Raw genomic sequence first — 21,062 nt, 5'->3', positions numbered from 1 at the left:
TCCACTTTTAGTTAGACTGCCTGCTGTGCTAAACTCTTAATTCCCAAACCCAACTCAGTTATTCAGAAAAATTGTTAATCAGAAACATTAAATTATTTTCTGTTTTGGAAGCACAAAGTCTACTGGAGACTACTTGGCCAATTCATTACTTTTCTTTTACCTGCCCTCAGTGCTAAATCTGGATGAGGCTTAATGTTTGACAGTACTTTGTGTAAAGACAACTGGAGAGCTTTCTTTTTTTTTAATTGGGAGATCTCTATTTTGCAAGGTTTTGCCTTTCTAAAGAACACCTATGTTTTTTGCCAATTATATAAGCTGCCACAATTACAAAACTTGAGCTAAAACTTGGTTCATTTTTTCAGTTCCTGGCTGGATTCTGTACATGCCTTGGGTAAAGTCAAAACACGAGAAAATTATTCCTGCTTCCTTTTGTACTGTGAAGTCGCACCATTTGTTGAGCCTGATAGAAAGAGCTAAGCTGAAGTATTCCTTTTCTCTTGTGGATCAGAGTACAACTGAGAAAATGAAGACTCCCACAGAGCTTTTCTTTTTCAAGGGAATATGCATTTCTATTCTCTCCTGCTACCCAGTCTCCCCTAGGAATTTGATATTTAATGCCTAAGATGTGCAATGGATATTTTTCTTCTTTGCTACACATTTTATTTGTTCACCTTTTACTTGTGCACATCTGTATCCAAACTGTATGTATACTTATATATGCTGGACAACCTCAGGTTTTGTCTTGGACTCAATTACCATCAATCTCAAGCTAAAAAATACCAAGAAGCAACAGCCCAGTTTATAAGGTTTTTGTGAAACTATGATAATAACAATTAAGGAAATTATTATTTTAAACTATAACCCTGGTAATCTCTCTTCAGATCTTCTATCTTCAGATATCTCTTTTAATTACTTTTCGCCACTCCTACAGCATATGGTTTCATCAGAAATCTCTGTTGGTCTTGAGCGGAGTTCTCCAAATTATGATAATATCTTTTTGCTGTATTATATGATATTTACTTTTTATCAAGTGTCTTTTCTCTAGCAGGCACTTAGATATGCATGAGAAGTGTTACAGGGAAAGAATTCCGTTTAGCTGACTCTGTTCTCACCAAGAAATATACAAAGGCAAATCAAGACACAAATTCTTCACACAGATCTAGCAAGAGTCTGCATTTGTCTTTGCAAAAATCCCTAATGTATATTTGTTTAAGTCTTTAAATTTTCTAAAATGTTTCAAATGCCACTGTGCATTATATGTACTGTATGTGATTATCTATATCAGGAGAAGATATATACTTATTTAACAAAGATTTTAATACTGTTTGAAGATAGGAATTATTAGCATCTTAGTAAGACAGACTCTTTAATTTTTTCTTGATTTCATAGGGAAATACATTTACAACTGAACATGGTGACATGACAATCATTCAGTAGAGGAGAGGCTATTTAACCTAATTGTGGTTTTTTGTTTGCCAGTGGCCTGCTCTCCCAGTAGCTTCAGCTCTGAGCTTCCCACTGTGTGTGTATGCCCTGTGGTTAAAACCACACCTTGCAAAAGCATGATGTGCATGTGGAAATCACATTAGAAAGCCACACAGAATCAACAGTTGGGCTTCAAAGAGCCTTCCTGTCTCTTCCAGTAAAATTTCTGCTTTTGTAGCACATCCCAACTATTCACTGAAGTTACAGGATAAACCTGAAACTTTTGCAATAAAAGTCAGCTTTACAAAATCTTCCAAAAAGGTGTCACCAGTTTCTTGCATTTATTTGCATTTACATCCTCTAAAATACTTAAATGTAGTGCCCTTAAAGCAAAAAAAAGCCCTGAGTAGTCAAAAAGACAGCCATGCAGTGATAAACATGGCCTAAGCAGAAGTGATTTCATTTTTATGAGCTGGAAAATCTGAAAGGTAGGTAAGGCTGCCAGCTCCCACATGGTGAAAGCACCTCTGTGCAATATTATAATTGCCCTGGTGAAAGACAGAAGTTGTATAAACCCCCTGGGAGTGTTCGGATCTGGACCAAGTCTTGTGTTAGCTCCTGACCAGAACGGCTGAGAATAAACATGCTCAGCTTTCCCCTCTTGCCGTGCCTCCAGGCAGCTCCTGGTGGCTCAGAGCACGTGCCCTGTGTCTGCAGATGGCCTTTCTGCCTGCCCTGGAGCTGCTCCCCCAGGTGTGCCAACCTCTCCTTGGGAAGCCCAGAGCCTCCTCAGGGGTGGGGAAGAGCATATGGTGAGCCATACGGTCCCTGTGAGGCTCCTTCTGTCCTGCTTGTGTCAGCTGCTGGGTGTGAGACTGAAGGCCAAGTGTCAGAGACATCCCTGTGTCACAGCAACACCATCCTGTCACAGCAACATCATCCTGTTGCTCTGCCTAGGAGAGCGAATGTGGAAAACAAACCAAAATCCAAGCTCCCTCCTGTCGTCTGCCTTAGGAAAGAGAAGCCATTTAAAATTTTTATATTCCATGAAGATGAAATACCAGAGGTCTTTTAGTTTTAAAGCTTCACATTGGAGTTTTCATGAGGGAAAAGTGAGGGATTTGGTTTCCCTGAAGACTGTGGAATAAGAGACCCATTGACTCTAGGAAAGCCCAGCCCCAATACCTCCCACTAAGTTTGTGTGAAGATAGCAGCCTAATTTAGAAAACCAAAAAGCACAGCTATGTGGGAGTATAAACCCTCCCCTCAAAAGAGGAGGTACTCAGAAAAGTTACCAGCAAGATACAGCACACAGCATGTACAGGACACCTCTTACTCCTGTCACTCCCACTTCAGCATTCATAGATTTATTTTAGATTTTTGTTGCATTTAAATTAATACTGAAGAACTTTTCTCGGTGACATTGTTCCCAGTGGGTCACCTTGTGTTTCCCCCAGCTGGCCCCACAGGGTTGCCCCATGTGCCACTGGGTGGTTCTCTGTCATCTCCCATACATGGGGAGGAATGACAGGCAAAATTAGTACCCAGAGGGGAAGGAAATTTTCTTGGCCTGTATTTATTAAATTCATCATGTATGCCAGACCATCATTTGACCCCTATATACAATGATTGACTTGAATCGGTTTGTTTGTTTTAAATAAACTGCTGGAAGTCACAAGGAGCCATTTGTATCAATTCAGTATGTTAAATCTTAGCCATTATACAGATAAAAATTCTGGATGAGTTAACCTCAATAGAGGTTAAAATAATGAATGGATTTTTTTATGATCTGAAGCTGTAGTCCACCTCTTCTGCTCTACAGAGATGTCATTCCTTTTAAAAAACTCCAGATTTTCCCTCTGAATATGTCCCTAAAGAAAAGTTGTTCTGAAAGTGCTGAGTTAATTCAAGATTGCCAGCATTTCAGCTTGACAGTTTCAGTGGGACATATAAATCTCTAAACAGCAAAGGAATAAATGGAAATCTTGGGTTAGTTTAGTTCTTGGATTGGCATCATTTCCTTTTTCTAAAATTCTGTTGATGAAATTTTAAAACACTTCAAAAATACCTGCTGATTGGTTGTGCTACTGTTCCTCAGTTTAAAGAGAACACATGGAGAGCCCATTTGCTACATCTGACAATATACTACAATTTTGGAAAGAATCCCATGCAGAAAAAATGCTACTCATTAAATTTATGTTCTCTAAACTCTGAACATTATTTGCAAGTTTGTTTTATTGTTAGCCTATTTCTAAGCAGTTTGGGTACAGTGCTATATTGCCTAAGATACAAGTGAAAATTCTAAGGATGTGCCTATTTTTATTTTTTGCTTTATATTTTATGTGCTAATACAAAGCTTTAAACTTTAATTTAGTTCTTCCAGTCTTTGCAGTACAACTTGGATTTTTAAAAAATCTACAAATCTAATAAAACAATCTGTCATAAACAAAGGAGGCCTTAGTTCTAATTTCTTTCTGTCCCATGGAAGATGATAGGTAAAACTTCATGTATGATAAATCATTTCCATCGGTTTTTTTTCTTTACATAGATGAAGATGTCAAACCATTTACTCCTGAGAAAACCAAGGAAATTGTGATGTCTCTACAGCAACCTGCAGTCTTCTGTAACATGGCTGGCAACTGGCCAGCCCTGCACTGGAATGTGGAATACCTTTCTGCTGTGTTGGAGGGAAAGACAATCCAGTTTAGGCTGGGCCTGAAGACAGTGGATTTAGGTGAGAATGAGGTGGACAGGCATTAATGTCACAAGTCTCTTTTCCAGGTCCTGCAATTATCTTCCTTTTCATTATAACTGTTTTTCCTCTAATGTATTGCTTTTCATTGCAGGCTTTGTTTTTAGGAATGGGATCTGGCCAGCAGTAGAACTCTCCCTTCTCTTTCTCGTGTGTTTATTCTCAGTAGGAGGTGTGGTGGGTAACACCAGCATTTAAGAACCAAGTTTCTCAGTGTTCCTTCCTTGCTTTGTCGTGTGTGTGTTTGGTCCTGGTCTTACACATGATTAGATTGTTCATATGAGCTGAGCTTCCATATCCATAAGCCTGACTGTGTTAAGGAATTAACTAAATAATTAGCCAGACTTGGGGTATTTATCTATATGGTGGTAATTCTCACCTTCCTCCATAGGTTTTTAAGATTTAGGTGATTTTCAGTACTTTAAGGTCCTGTGATGGAAGACATGATGGAAGTATAAAGCATTAAGAAAATCATTTGACACCAGTGCAGTAATTTCACTGCTAACCCTTCAGGTTCACTCATACATCTTGGAACATGCCATGGGAGAAAGACAATTTTCCAACTGGATTTTAAATACTACAACTTCATCTCTGTCTGTAGGCACACAGTAGGGTGTCCTTGGACAGACTGAGTTTCATACCATGGGGGGAAGACAGAAGAAACATGTTCCATCTGTTATCTACTTGAAAGGTTCTGCACTGCTTTATCCCTGCCCTTTACAGCCTTTGCCCTCCCAACGACATACCTAAATACATTTTGCCATGCACTTTCTCCCTTCTGCCTATAAAGTATCTTGACTACCTTTAGGATCTTTTTTAACCCTTAGGCCAGAAAAATCCACTTTAAAAATATTTAATATGTCATGGTCTTTTAGACCCTACCCAACTATTCTTTCTGTAGTCTTCTAACCTTTTTCAGTTGGAGTTCCTCTTTCTTGGAATGCAGAGTCTGCACAAAGACTCCAGATGAGGGTCTGCCAGTTCCAGTGAAAGTGGTAGGATTACATCATACTATCTTACTTAACACTGTGAAATTTGCTTTCTTCACAGCATCATGACCATGTTATTTCATGTTCCATTTTTGCAAGAGAAGTGATGAAACAGAAGTGTTAGAGGGAAAATGCTTGGCGTGTTAGGATTTCAAAGCATTTTACCAGCATGGATTAATGATTTCTGTGCCATTCCTGGGGGGAACAGATATTATTTACTCACTTTCTACAAATGGGAAAACTGAGGTGTAGAATTAAAACCTTGGTACACATCTTCATAGCAATATCTCTGTAGTTCAGTGAGGTACCACCTAATTCTTGCACTAATTGTGAAATGCATCCCATTGCCAATAGAGAAGGTGTAGCATATATATTTATATATATTTTATATATATAAATGATATTTGCCTTGTTGCCTATATACCTTGTTACCTTATACCTTGTTAACATATCTGAGTTGTAACACACAAGGCCTACCAGGTAAAAGAGTAGTTTTGATCCTACTCTCCATTAATTAGTAGGCACTTTTTGAGAGCCAGATGCATGTTCCAACTGGCAGAGTTTCTGATGGGACTGATGGAGTGTTATGTAGCTAAGTCACAGATTGATGCTACCAACTGAGTAGATAAGAGTCATCACTTAACAATAACTTGTAGTCACTAGAGATACAGAGTGGATTTAAATTGGAATTTATATCTTGAAGCATCTAACTGCATTTTGCTTTTTCCTAAAGGCATTTATCCCTGTGCAGAAATCATTTTGCCTCCAGGAGCCTCCATTATGTGGTAATGTTGGTTGGAATTGTCTTTGAGGAGATTGGTACAGCCTTCAGGGGTTATATTGTAACTGAATGAGACCTGTGATGCCATAAAAAATTTTCAATATACGAATATATTAGTGAAGCCATTTTCCAAGCCATCTCAGAGTCTGAAATAATGTGATACATTCCATGTGCCACTGTCATTTGGAAGGTGGTTGATCTCACTATTGCTTAAAACTACTTTTAATGAGGGCCTCTCTTTCTTATTGTTCCTGCTAACTTTCCTAGGTGAAATGGAGCCAGTCATCTGCTCAGAGAGAGAACAGAATTTGTATTTTAGAATACAACTAAAATTGCATTGATCTCTCTCTCTCTCAATATTCCTTCCATATCCACAAGAGGTTTATTGCCTTAAGACTAGGTGGGACCTCTCCTACTATGGAATTGGAAATGCAAAAGAAAAAATCCACTCTCCTGCTTAAAGGCACATCTGGTGACACTCTGAAATGGCAGCTTCAGAATTTCTGAGGTTATTTAAGTGAGGTTCATCTGGAAAACTCAAAATTCATGGAGATCTCTTACTACAGCAATTCCTCATCTTTCTTTAGTGCCACATCTGCATCTGGATGGGTTTCCCAAGCTGAAGATTCCTTAATGTACAAAAGTGAGAATTGCAAATGGGGCAACTTGGTGGGAGTTGCAAGGATTTTATATTTGCTTTTCTTACTAGTTTGTAACCTCTGAAGCATACCAATGTGGATGGCACATTTGAAATATGGAAAAATGTGAGAGCTAGCAGTATTATTTGTATATATTATTTGTACCTAAGTGTGTTTTTTATAGTATTCTGTCTGATTACACAAGTTAAACAGTTTGTGTCCATAAGAAAGGGAAAAAACTACAATCAGAGGACTAAGCATTGACAAAAGATACCTTCAAAGAGAGTACCAGAGTTCATTAGAAGAACAGTGAAGATGCTATTAATCAGGAAATCCCTACCCATCTGGTTCCAGCCACACTAAAAGATTTATTTTTCTGATGTGGGATAAGGGATAGGCCAAAGCTTCAGAAGCTTTGCTTCTGACAGAGAAAATGTGGCATTACAGCCATTGTGTCTGATGGCTACCTGGAGCACACCAGCACAAAGTAAGAAGAAAACTTACACAGAACTGACTTCTGTATGCAGCCATTTCTTGTTTTGACTGTTTTTGGTGGTTGCATAGTAAAATGAATCAACAATGAGTTTACTGTGAAGAAGCCAGAGAGAACAAGAAGCTGTCATGTTAATCAGTTTCTGAGTCACAGGATCTCTGGAGGATGTTTCTCTCTCACTGATGCTGGATAGAGCTGATGCTGTCAGATGTGCAGTTGGATGGGAAAGGGCTGCAACTTGACCATCTTGCCAAGAGGTTTTATCACTAAGGATGGCAAAAGAATTCAGATCTCTGAGGTTTGATATAGAGGGAGACTGCAAAGGTGGCTGCAGAATCAGTAGCTGAATAGGAGGCTGAAATACAGTACAAATACTGTACACAGATTAAATGTTGCATAAAGCTGAGATATGAAATGGTTATTGGACTTGGATGTGCATGGCCAGGTTCTTTTATTTGTGAGTATGCCTGTGCTTTGTTTTAGTATGAAGTGGCTATTCCTTGCTTGGATTATTTAATTCCCCAGCAGCTGTGAATAGGGGTTTGATTTTCTTTAAAGAAAGGAGAAGATATTTCACTTGCATTCTTAATGGAGCTTTAGGTGTTTTCTAAGGCTATTACACCTTTTTTGTCTACATTTTCCTTAGTACACATTGCAAACACTCTGAGAAGAATAGATGTTGGCAACTGTCAGAACCAAACCTTAACTAAGGAGGAGAGCTGCTTCTCTGAAACCCACTTTTTCCTTCTCTCCTTCCCTCCAATTTCCATCTGTGGTATTAGGGGAAAGAGGAGGACTGTTATGCCTTCAGGTAGCATGTCATCAGACAGAACTGGCAGCCTACTTTAGACTTGCATGTCTTAATCTGCAATTTGTCAATTGCTAAACACCCTCAGCTTTAAATCATTAAGTATTAGCAAACTGGTTAATAATGTTGTTGCTTTCTGTTGCTCATTGCTAACATTTTCACCCTTGTTGCAGCCTACAACCTACAAACCCATCTAAGCAAACTGTCTAGATTGCCCAAATGTGTTTTTTATTACTATTTATTTTTCCATAACCACCCACACCTTGGTATTGAATAAGGTATCAATCAAACCAAGAACCCTGCCCTGAGGAGATTGTATTCTACAAGATAGTCTTGCCTTTCATAGTTGGATTTTTTTTTAATGAAACTGAGAGTGAAATATGCTGTGAGGTAGAAAGAGCATAATTCTTGCCTTTAAAACATTTGCTTCTGAGTTATCTTGGAAAATATGCAGTGTCCTAAGAGTGTCATGAAATGAAAAAGTGTCCTCTTTTTTTCTCATGAAAGTAATACAGATATTGAGGCACCCTCAGTAGTGCCTCTTTTGTCTAATCTTTCTGCCAGACACCTTATAGTAAAATGATAAACATTGCATTAAAACCTGGGTATCAGGAGAGGGACTGCAACAAAGATATGGGATGCAAAACAGAGGGTTTTGGTTGTGATTTTGTGACTTGAAAGTGATTTATATGTCTTGTATGCAGTCCTTAGGTAGGGAGCCCATCCACTGACACTTTTAGGTAATGATTTTATAGTAGTGGGAAGGAAACCACTACCTATGCTACTACAATGGAAAATAATAGTGATAAAGGTTTGTAAAAGCTGTATGAGACTCTGTGAGAACTGCTGCAGTAACGAAATGAAAGTGGTTAAGAACCAAGAGCTGCTGCTGCACAGCAGTGAAAGGATTCCATTTCTGTGCAGCTCTCTGCAAGTTACACAAGATTAAATTGCAGCTCTGTCATTGTCATTCATGCAGGCTGCAGTAATTTTTCCTCAGTAGTAGTTATAGTAAAGTAATATTTTTTTTAACACTGGATAAGTCTCTTTGAAGATGGCACAATCAGTGGTGGCAGGAAATGAAGATCTCTGATGAACTGCAATTAAAATATTCTGTGATGTGGGCTACCTTACAGGCCTTCCAAGTGACCTGACGTTGAGCTGAAAGGCTGTATCAGTCAGCCTGACCAAAGCATGCTGGGAGCAAAACCCTGCTGGTAAACACTTTCTGTGTCTGCCAAGGAACACTGCAATATGCTTTTGTCAGCCCCAAATGAAAAATAAGGCCACACAGCATTTTAGATGGATCATTGGCAGCATGTGTGTGGCTCCATACCTCACTTTCTATGCACGACCTCACTGGCTTGGTCATTGCTTCAGGGAAAGGGTAAGATGAACATGTCCATCTGCATAAATCTATGGAGACAAAATGAAGGATACAGAAATACTTGATGTGCACATTTGCACCTCACACTTAGGAAGGGAGATGAAGCAAAGCTCTTTAGTGAACTTGGGTGTGTTATTGAGTTACTGTGCTGAAGAACAACACTAACTATTGGTCTGCTTTTGTCTCACAGCAAGTTCAAGGTAAGAGCCATTCAATTAAACCTTAATGAAAAAGCAATAGTCTCAGCCTTTACTTATGAGTTAGGTCATGAGAACCATCTTATTGACCAGAGTCAAGCTACCTAGTCAGATTTGTATCTGATGTTCCATTTAACCACAGCTGAGAGAACCTGTATTATTTTTACTGATTCTGTGCTCAATGCTCATGTAATATTTGATTTTTCTTTTGTTGCTCTAGTTCCCCAGTTTGAAACCAGCTGTAGCTATGTGGAAGCTACACTTGAGGAGTTTTTGGCTTGGAGTTGTGGGCAGCCTTCTTGTCTCTCTGGACCATTCAGTTGTTACGATTACTCCAAATACTGGGCTTATGCTGACTACAAGTACATTGCCAGGATATTTGAAGACAAGCCAGAAATTTTCCAGGTGAAACATTAATATTATCTCTTCCTACTTGAACCACTGCAAATTATCTAATGTAGCTTCTACTGCTATCCCTCTCTGCTCCTTTGGCCACTTATTTTAAAATTCTGAAAGAAAAGCTATTAGCTCTCAGGCAAACTGAAATCTGCCAAGTGGCAGCCATCAAAGTTCTGAGTCTCCTTATAAATTTAGAAACACCACTCCAAGTGACAAAAAATAATTACCAGCCTGGCATCACTCTCTTCCCATTTAGGCCAGATCCACCTTACACCCAAATGGTGCCCAAATGAACAGCTCCACTCAGGAGGGAGGATTGATGGCATGTATTTCATTGTAGTAACAAGGCTGTAACATGGCTTTGCTCCATGTTTTGCCTTGTGGCTCATTTTATTAAGTAGCTTAGCTCCTTTCCTTAATATAATTAGATTAACTGTTTGTGAGGAGGAGAGATTCTGTGGAGGCAGTAAAATACAGGAAGTAACCTGTCCATGGAAGTATGCAATTACCATACACAGTAGGACAGCTACCCAAGGTATTTCCTTTTATTTTCTCTGTGCCTATCTCCTATTTCAATATCTTGCTTCATCTACATTCTTGCTACTTCTCCTTGCAAATTGTAAGAGGGCAAAATTAAGGACAGCTATACAAAAGGTATACTTCTGCAAAAGATATAAAGAAAGAGTAAGTAAAGCCTTATTCATTTCTATACTTTGAAAGGGGAAAATGGAATCATAATTGCCTGTAAAATCACTGTATCACTGGGGTGACAATGAATATGAACTGATAAGCCCCCTCAAATTAATTATTTCCTCAGAAAGCATTTCCCATGTTCCTCATATGTATTTTATTCTTTTGTGCCAGTAAAACTGATGTTTTACAGTGATCAGTCTTTTTTCAGACTTTCAGACTTTTCCGACTTTCCATTGGGCCGGAAGGTAAGGATTGGGCACAGAGATCATCTTACCTTTCTTTTCCCTCTTCCCTTCCTGAGCACACTGAAACATAACCAGCATCACATAACCTTGGGCTGGTTTGTGTTGTCTGAACTAAACTGGGAGCTCCAGGGATGTTTCTGGCTTCCCGAGATCTTTGCAGAACTTTGTCTATAGTTGTTCCTTGGTCTTCTCTTTGTCTGCCTCCACAGACAGCATTTCCATGTGTCTTCCAGCACAGGCCAATAGCAGCTCAGAAGTCCTGAATATCGTTCTGCTTCATTCACACTTGAAGGAAACAACCATTTTTCTGCCTCTTTCTTTCCCTTGCCCCCATTCAAGAACAAAGTTGAGGCTCCAGGAGTTGCATTTCTGTGCAGGTGCCATGCCACAGCCTGATCACCTGACCTAACACACAACAGATTGTACTGCAATTTTAGAACAGACACACGTAATGGTTATGCCATGGATTTTTTTGAGAAGCAGAATCTGGGAAGGAAAGACTTGGTGGTGTTATGCAAGCAAATATGGTGTGTGTCATCTGCCATTTTCACAGGCATGGGAGAGAAATGCCTCCATCAGTTCCACACTCACATAGCTTTTGAAACACTGCTACACAATTTATACCAGCCAAAGGAGTTCTTTGTGGAAATTCTTGTGTGAATTTGATGATAACTCCTTTTTTTTCCTTCTAGATTTTATTTAGATTTACGTGAGGTTATTTGAAGGGGAAAAGAAGGCCAACTGCACTGTTATTTATAGTGATTAATAGGGCCATTTAGAAGTTGCTTGAAATTTAGATTGCACTGTTTATCATTTACAGTTGTGTGGGCTAAGGTAATGATTCCGTTATTCTAATCTATGAGCAATATCTAGCATCTTACATTTTTTGTTCAGTTGATATTTCATTACAGAATTTGAGATATAAATCAGGAGCAAGATACATGCATGAAGTTTAAATAGAAATGAGACCTTTTAAAGTGACATACGGGTACAGATTAACTTCATTATAAGCAGCAAATGAAATAAATATATATCACAAGTAATGTGCCATCTGTTATGGTTGGAACACCTTTTAGTGCATTTCTTCTTACTCTGGCTTTTTATTGTAGAAAAGGAACCCAGTGTGACAAGATTTCAGTAATACTACCAGTTCCTTTTCAGTTCATTGGTTAAAAACTATTTTACCCATAATCGCTTCAACTATTTACTACAGCAGGAGCATTTTCAAAAAGTTCTTTTAAATCTGATATTGATTATGTGTGCTTTCTTTTCACTTAAATTGTAACAAAATATAAAAACTATTTAGGTGTGAGATTAAAGTGTAGAAATGGTGCTACGCTTAACTTTTTCACTGAAATAGTTGTATTGAATTCCAAATTTTATGCCTGCTGAAATCTATAGGAGCAACTTTTTCTTTTTGATCTTTTGCTGTCTTTGACAAATGTTTATATTACACTTCTGCATTTCTTTCAAATTATATCTTTAAAATCAATAACTCTGAAATTCAGAATCTTTAGCAACACCTAATTTTTGGGAAGGCTATTGCTCACTTTGAGGGTCTCCTGATGCAGTGTCGTGGTGAAGTCATCCTTATAATGTCTAGCTGTCGTTTTCCTCATCCATAGATCTTAAAAAAAGATAGTCATCCACCTGTCTGCAAGCAGCAAGCTTACATACTTAAATTAGGACTCCTAGACTCCTATTTTCTCTTTATAGACAGCAGAAAGAGAGAGGCTTTTCCAAGGCTTGATTGAGAGTGCTTTGACTAGAGCAGGAGCCAAGATTAAATTAGGTTCCTAAAGTTAGGTGATGTGAATGACCCCAAAGTGCTTTACTGAAATGGAACAAATACCATTATCTTCCTTTTCAAGATGGGAAAAATAAAACTCAGAGATGAAGCGATTTGCCCAAGACCATCAGGAAGCCAGAAATTTAATCTCTGTTTCCTAAGGCTCGGTCTGGGGCTCCAGCCAAAAGGTGCCAGTATCTCTGGCTGGTATTCCTCAAGTGCTTTCCAATAAACAAATGATCAGGCCCTGCAGGTGGCAGGGAGAGCTGTAGATACATGGGAAAGCTTTAGCCAAGCTACACAGAACCATTCTGCAAACCCCTTGGATTGTCTGAAAAATGCCTCACTGTGCCTCTTTCCAGCTGTCAGCCCCAAGGGATTGCTTGTGGGAGGATCAACAGACTGGAAAGATCCAGCACTGTGTTCATAATATGTGTACACCTGTTCTGCCCTTCCTTACCCTGTCATTGAGTTGTTTTAAGTTCACTGCCTCTGCATTTGCAATTGTGTCCATTAAATAATAATGAACTTAACCTGGCATAACACTGGGTCACAGATGGGGTAAAGTCGGTGTTCCCGGACTACATGGAGAAAGCTGAAACAGGAGCAAGGAGAGAGCAAAAATTCCACATAGATTATCAATTGTTTGAAAAGGGAATAGGGATTTTTCTTCTTTCCTTTCATTCTCTTTTTAAATGCCATACATAAGAAGTTTTCTAAAAGCAATCCTGAGCTTGGGTGGATGGTTAAGGGTGGAGAAAGATAAAAAAGAGTGTTTGAAAAGAAAAAGAAGTCCCATGTGGCCATGAGAATTTGGGCAGCCCTTCTGTAGAGCAAAGGAGTAACTTGCATGATATGAAAGGTGAGGATGAGAATTTTGGAGGAAGGGGAACAGACTGTGCATGCTCCAGAACCCAACCAGGGAAAAACAGCTGCAGTGGATAAAGAGTGATGAGCAATGGAAGGAGAAGACAGGAGACTCTCAGAACTAAGGATAGGATGTCAATCAGTTCAACAGCTTACATAAATAAACCTTTTTGTTGCTCTAGGATGTAAGGTGGTCTGACTTTGGTTTTCCTGGAAGAAGTGGAAAAGAGAGCACACTGTGGATTGGTTCTGAAGGAGCAAACACCCCCTGCCACTTGGACTCCTACGGCTGCAACTTAGTGTTGCAAGTACAAGGAAGGTAACAAGTGCACATACCTACAGTAAATACAGGGGAGAGCTATACTGTGCATAAAGTTAGTTTTGGACTCTTTTTAGTATTATTTCTACGTCCTGATTATTTCAGTTTTCTGATTTCTCAATGATTGAAGAGCATCATAACTGTTCTACAGGAAATGGCAGAACTTCAGGGCATTCTGGAGTTGACACAATTTTATTTTCTAGTCTGTGTGTAATATGGTCCAATTATAAACACTTTCATTTGCCTAGTAGTTATGAATTCAGGAATTTGGAATTAGGAGATAAAAGAGTTAAAATAAAAAAAAACTAAACAAAATAGAAATAAACTACTTTAGACTTTTACAATATTGTCTGTGCAAGAGGCTCTAATAGCCTGCTAGAGTTAATTTAAAAGGGGACCATCAGGATGGGAGCAGCCAGCTGTGAGCAAAGTTGAAAGGGACATTTGAGGCTCCAAACTCATTTGGAAGCATGTAGCTGTTGCTGTATCTTTCTGCCTGTTTGCATGCTGTCTTTGGTTTTTTTTCGCATTCTTTTTTTTTCTCTTTTCCTTACATATTGGCTTCAGGGTTGGTGGGGTTTTTTTGGTTTTTGGATTGTTATCTATTATTGCTAGAGTAGTGCTAGAGTAACAGAACAAGTTGCACACACTTTCTATGTTTGATAGTAGAGAGTGGAAGGAGAAATTTGCTAGGAGTTTTTCAATGGGATTAATTACTCTGCCATTTTATAGAACAGTAAGACTGTGGTGGTGGTGTGATTATGGTGCAGGATTGGAAGTCAGGTGTGTTGCCTTTTAGCTGGGCAGCATTACATGCTGACTGGCTTTAAGGCCTGAGGTAAATGAATTTGTCATCATCTTATCCCTAAGAAGGGTAACTCTGTGTAGGGTTTTCATTCATGTTTGCAAACAGCCTTGAGGTCCTTGGGTGGATGTGCAGCAGAGACATTCTAGAAGCCTCCCTCAGCACTGCTGTGCTGCAGCCAATCCTGTAGACTTCAGATCACTTGTGCATTGAAGTCCAGACACTTTAGTGTATTCAGGAGCCAGAAATCTCAATGAAAACCATGAGACTTAAATGCCATAATCTTCTAAGGATCCACTTAAATACTGGGTGTACTAAATAAGTACATTGATGTAGCAGACACAATACCTGCCAAGCCTCTTTGATCTGTACCTTCAGATGTTGAACTTGAGCCAGAGTTCCAGCATCATGCAGCAATTCTGTCCACCTTCCCAAGGCACCTCCTCCCCCTCAAGTAGACCAAAATCCTTTTTCCTCTCAGGGAAAGAAATCCAAAGCCCTTACACAGCCTGAAAAGACAAAGTTGTTTTCTCTTCAGAACAAAGCCTGTAAATAGATTGCAAACTTCCACAAGATTGTGAATCCTGTGCTTCCTCAGAGCAGAAAGATTCCCTTTTGAGACTCACAAACAAGACAGGCTTTGTACCAGAATATAAGCTTATGCTAAACTTAAATAGATTTGCCTTTGCAGGAAAGCCAGGGACAGCTCCTTAGCCCTTTGTTGCTATCTTGAATTTCCTCCTTGCATCCCTTAGGCTTCTTAATTTTTTGCTTTATGATATTGCTTTGCCGTGAGCCTGCAGGATTAACCCTGAGCCTCCTAACCTAGTCATTCTCTGCCCCCTCAGAGGATCTAGCTTGGAGGGCAAAATAAAGTTGCAATAAGGCTTGAGTTTCAGGAGAAGTGGTTTTATGCTTGCATCCAGCAGTTGCTTTGGTAATTACCAAGAAATATCAGCAGCCTATGGCACTTGCATCTGTGCTGGTCTCTGGAGTTCTGACTATCTCTTCTGTTCCTGTCCCTTTTCGTTTCGTGCCCTTTGGTTGCTTTGCTCCCATTTTCAGATCTGTGACTTAGAATTGACAACCAGAAGCAGTAGACAAAATTCAAGAAGTGAGTGCCAAGGGAAAGGAAACAAAGAAAAGCCCTTTCTAGAGTCCAAAACAAAAGAGAAGAGCTACACAAGGGCTCCAGCTGTGCTGTAAAGTGCTGCCTTTACTTTTCCATTGCTTAGTGTATTGGTCATGTTGCACTATTTGTCTAGCACCTCTTAAATGTAATAAATTATCTTTGTGTATTCCTTCTGGTTATTTCTATCACCTAAAGTACTGCCATTTAAAACTTCTATTTTTAAATACCATATGTACCTGCTAAGATATTTAATTTATAATGCCCATAAAACGGGCACCACCAGTTCTGGCATATTCTTTTTTTTCTCTTTGATCTGGTCTATGTCAGTGAAATAGAGACATTAGCTCCTGAGGACAAAGTGTGGTCCCAGCTCTGCTTGGCCTTTGCACTGTGGTGCCTTCATGTGCTTCTTTGGGCATGTAGGAGCAACGTGGCACATGAGTGCCCTCATGAGCAGAACAACCCTGTCCTGCTCCACCTGGCATTTAGTCACACCAGTAAGTTCTTAAATGCACAACCAGCCACATTTTCCTCATGTGAGACTGATAACACAAAAAAATACAGGTGTTTAAGGATACTTATTTCTATGGATGTATCTGGTTTTTATTCATTCCATCTTTGACATAGAAACATCAAGGTGACTTTTAAAAATGAGGGGTTCATGACTAACAGCCATATAAGGAAACAGAAGATAATGTCTACACCCTTTTACTGTTGCCATCTTAAACACACAATGCCCTCCTTTCAAAACAAATACAGATTTTGAAAGCTTTTCATTCAGTGAACAAAAATACATTGTCTGTAACGAAACTATTTCTTCTAGTTTATAGAGCAATTTTTAATGCTCTGAGCATCTGTAAATGCTGCATGTAAAAAAGGGGAAGAAGAAACCAGACGGGAGAGGTTTTTTAAATTTTATCTGCCTTTAAAAATGATTGGTGAGAAGCTGTAAATCTTCTCAGTTAAAAAATTAAAAAGTGGAATATTTTAAAAACACTTTCAGGAGACAGCCTGTAAGCACTGGCTGTGTTCTCACTGCGTAGGAGATTCACACAGCGAGGCAGATTTATGTTTTATTGAAAACCTTGCTACTGCCTTTAGTTCTTTGCTGCAAGTGACATGCACTGAATACATTTTTGTCTTCTCTCTATTTTCAGGAAGAGATGGCACCTCTTCCCACCTGGTGACACCAGTTTCCTTTATCCTACCAGGATCCCTTATGAGGAATCCAGCATATTCAGCAAAGTCAACGTTGCCAACCCTGATCTGAAACGCTTTCCCGAGTTCAGGAACTCAACAGCCCATGTTGTTACACTCAGTCCAGGACAGGTACCACTTACATACAAGCTTCACTAATTACTTAATATTCTATTTAACTGCCTAATTAAGGGCTAGGAAATCTTCACAAATTGACTGTGGAACTTCCTTCTTCCTCCACTCCACATTCAGACCTTCTCAGCACAGAAACTTTCTTCGCTGTTTGCGTCGACTTTTTAGTACAAAAGCTGCAGACATTTGGAGAGCTATCAATCAGCTGTCTGATTCATAGATCAGAGTTCAATCAGCTGCCTGATTCCATACAACCACCCGTCTTGCAGCCACCTCAAATTTGTCTACTTCAGAACTTTCTTGAACTCTGACCTGTCTACTCTGACAGCAGTATGTTCCATAAAATGCATTTGGTTAATGAGTATATAGAGCTAGCAAAGGAACTCATATTTTGGTAGTGAATAGGCTTCACCTGTTGGTTTAATAAATACTTTAATGATGATACTTGCTTTTAGAGTGCATACCATTCACAGGTTTCATGGTGCTTTCCAGGGCTGTGAGGATGTTTTTAATCCTGCTTTACTGAGAAGGTTCAGCTGTAAGTGCCTGGCCTACAGTCACACAGGCAGGCAGCAGCAGTGTGAGAGTAGGGCTCAGGACTCTTGATTCCCAGTCTCCTGCTGTAAATAGTGTCCTTCTTTATTTAATCAGCAAGGTCTGTATTTGGAGTCTGAATTACCCTTTTTCATTTGTTCAGCCGTGCATGTCCTGCTAAGGCACTGCTGTGCATCTCAAACTGTCAGGCCCTTCCAAAGGAATTTTGCAATGGTCATTGCTCAGACAGTGGAGTTGCTGCTGCTGGAACCCTTTTGCCATTCTCCTACCAGATATTGTCACCTCTTTTGACCTGCCAGCTCAACAACTTGTATGAGCATTCCCCTGTCCCTAACTGGCAAACCCAGCTGTCTTCAACAATTTAAAGAATGGATTTTTGCTAATTAAGTTAATTCTGAGGAGGCAGAGTGGGGCAGGATAGTAGCTTCCAACAAAAGGATGATACCCTTCAACTGGAAGTGTATGCTCTGCAGTTGGTACAGATGCAAATGGAGAATCTATGATCAGCCTTTACTGTTTGCACTACATTAGCTCATACTCATACTCCTAAAGCAAATCATTAGTTTCACATGCAGCACTTTGTAAGGTTGCAGCAGTCAGTAATTTAAAGCACAAAGAACAAATTTTTACTATTGATAAAAATGCCACATCCATTCAGCACTGCGTTATCCCTGATCCCCAATACTATTTGAATTTATAATCTCCTTTGCAATGATCAAGTGCACTAGTGAACCTTTAATATGATCTTAATTTTAATTAGGCTTAAAGCAATTACGAATTAATCTTGCTAGGAATAAAGATCTTGAGCCAGCTCAGTAATAGAATTTGTCTGCATTGCCATGAACGAGATACTGTTTGGATTTCCTGGGGGGGAAAGTGATGTGGCAGCAATGATGGAGCAGTGAGGTATTGCCTTTGTCCATTTCATCAGTGCTTTTTGTGTGGTGCTTGCCAGCATCTCATCCAGAAGCTTTCAGGGCAGGTGGCTGGGAGCTGCAGCCATTTGATGGAAAGGAATGACCTAGAAGAACTCCTTTTTTAACAAGGGAGAGAATTCCTAAATAATGTCTTGATATGTGTTTAACAGTGGTTTTCACATAGAATTAGCCCAATTACTGGAGAATTTGTAGGCATCTTTATTTTGTGATAAAATGTAGCATCTCGACTCATTCCCAGAGGGTATGCAGAACATTTTGGATTATTGTAACAATAAAAGGCTGAAAAAACGAAGACAAAGGTGTTCTTAGGTATTCAGGAGAGCAGCTGCATGTAGAGTGAGTGCAGCTTTGAATATCAAAAACTTAATGTGTCTAATGCCATCTTCTGGTCAATGTTTGCCACCAGCCATTTTTCTGCCTGAAAGCAGAATTCCTTCATGTAACATTGTGCCAGTGCACAGAGTGTACAGTCAGTTAGATCCTTTGTGCCCTTGCGCTGTATTATTCATAGGTGAACCTCTATTATGAATTTGGTAGCTGATTGAGAATTAAGGTTTTATAAGGTTTCATCCTGTACCTGACCACTGGCTGTCAGCTGCATTTCAACAGACATAACTTCTGGTTTTACATCAGTGATCTGTTCTGAAACAAATGATGAAAACATTTAGATGTCAAGCTTACTCAAATAGGCAGCTGAGTAGTGGAAGGGCTTGCAGCAGTACATGACTATATCCACTATATCCATGAAGTTACAAGCTCAAGTTGTGTTACAGAAATGTAGGGGGTTCTTATAAATGTTTGGACCTGGTCCCCTCTGTGATGGTTGCAAAGCTGAGGATTAAATATGGAGCAGCATTTCTAGTAACACCCTGATTTTTTTCTCAAATATACAAATGCTCCCTAAAAGACCAGAAATGGGACAAACCACATCTGTTCTTGTATCTTCTACCCATGCTCTGGGAAAAGTATTAAGAGAGTTAGGGATCTGTCACCCTCAGCTTAAATCCTGTTCAGGACAGGTGTCCTATTTGCCATCAGTGGCACCTGGCACCTCAGCAAGGTGGTTCATCCTTCCTGTCTTACATAATTACAATCCTGCAGGAACATTGATCCTACCTTGTCCTTCAGCACAGGCTGTAGAAGGAGCCTATGCACATAGATGCTTAACTTTTTTGATGATTAAAAATAGGAAAGATGAATACCACCTGAAAAAGCTACAAAAAACTGAGGTGCTGTACAAGGATAAAATCATTGATCATTCTTTCCTCTGCCCCACTTCTCACTGACTTCTGGCTTCCTTCCTGCTCACTAATGTAATTGCTCTTAATCCATCTCCCTGTTAATCCATATCCACATAACCAGACAATGGTAGGGAGACTATGAAGTGATCTGGGTTTATCTGAAGGGATGGAGAGCAAGCAGCTGCCCCTCTGTGCCCCTGTGAGCAATCCCATTCCCCCCCTTGCTACCCCAGGCAGGTGCTGTTAGGCAGAGCTTGCCTCCCTGGGCCTGGCCTTGTGCCCCAGTGCAGCCTGAGGCCAGAGGAGCTGCTGGGCAGAAGTGCAGGGAAAGGCCTAACTGAGGTAGCCAAGAGGCACATTGGGTCTGAGAAGGGTGCCCTCCCTCTGGCCTTGAAAAATATTGTCATTGGATGGGAAAAAAAAAACTATTTTAGAAAAATATGAACATTACTGCTTGCTGGTTCTCACCATGGCCTGCTGCTCAGAAGCTCCCCTCCCCTGCTTCTGCAAAGTCTAAAAGAAACACATTGATGTGGCCACAAATACAGTTGTCACTCAGTTCCTGTGTTTAGCTGCAGGATTTTCTCTTTCTGGGCTTCTGCTGCAGAATCTAACACACCATGGGATCCTGCTCAGCAGCAGAGCTCCCAGCAGTGCAGGCAAACCTCTGACCTCTAATCTAACCGTGAGTAAGAAGAAATCTTCATGAAGTCAGGGAGGGATTTCCCTGTGTGCTGCCTTTAAAGAAAGGGTGTGAGAACATCAGGTTGGGCTTAAAGTAGAGAACAGAAGAACACATAGCCTGGATAGACAAGAAAAATATAATTGATACCAAAGTGTTTTAGTAAGTCAAGAAATGCAGTAATTCAAAGGTAGTGTAATGTTCCTGCTCAAAGTATATAAAAGAGTTTTTAAAAGGGGTTACAGTAAAAAAACTACTGTTGGAGAAGAATTTAAGTGATTTTACTAAAAGAGAATTCAGAGTTGGCCACACCATTATGCATAATAGATGGCTGATAATTCTGTTCTGGGAAAGGAATAAAGAGTTTTCACAGGGGAGACTGCAGAGCCTGCCCCAAGTCACCCCATAGAGAAGGTAGACAGCCCAACCCAACCTCAGGACACCAGAACTATGATTTCCATCACAGAAGAAGCAGAAGAGTCCAGGAGCTGAATTTATGCTAGGATTGGTGATAAAAACACTGCTCAACCTGCAACACCTATGGAGAACCCTCAAAAACGAAAGGTCAAAGCTGCAATTCCCTGACTCTGCTTCTCCA

General features: G+C 39.8%; 1 protein-coding gene across 5 annotated transcripts in view; it reads left to right on the top strand.

Annotated features, from left to right (window-relative positions):
- HSPBAP1 (HSPB1 associated protein 1) overlaps positions 1-21,062 on the top strand; it is a 37,052-nt gene that overhangs the window by 8,237 nt on the left and 7,753 nt on the right. For 2 of the 5 annotated variants that reach the window (XM_058028221.1, XM_058028223.1), the window contains exons 2-5: positions 3,974-4,159; positions 9,691-9,875; positions 13,646-13,782; positions 16,877-17,048. In XM_058028221.1, the coding sequence (XP_057884204.1) occupies positions 3,974-4,159; positions 9,691-9,875; positions 13,646-13,782; positions 16,877-17,048 (680 nt within the window). Of the gene's footprint in view, positions 1-3,614; positions 4,160-9,690; positions 9,876-13,645; positions 13,783-16,876; positions 17,049-21,062 lie in introns of those variants that run through there. The other 3 variants (XM_058028222.1, XM_058028220.1, XM_058028224.1) reach the window with 3 other exon arrangements.

This window comes from Melospiza georgiana, chromosome 7 (genome assembly GCF_028018845.1).
Source record: "Melospiza georgiana isolate bMelGeo1 chromosome 7, bMelGeo1.pri, whole genome shotgun sequence".
NCBI lineage: Eukaryota > Metazoa > Chordata > Aves > Passeriformes > Passerellidae > Melospiza > Melospiza georgiana.
The sequence above is the reverse complement of the archived record's forward strand: the minus strand, read 5'-3'. Positions and strand labels throughout refer to the sequence as shown.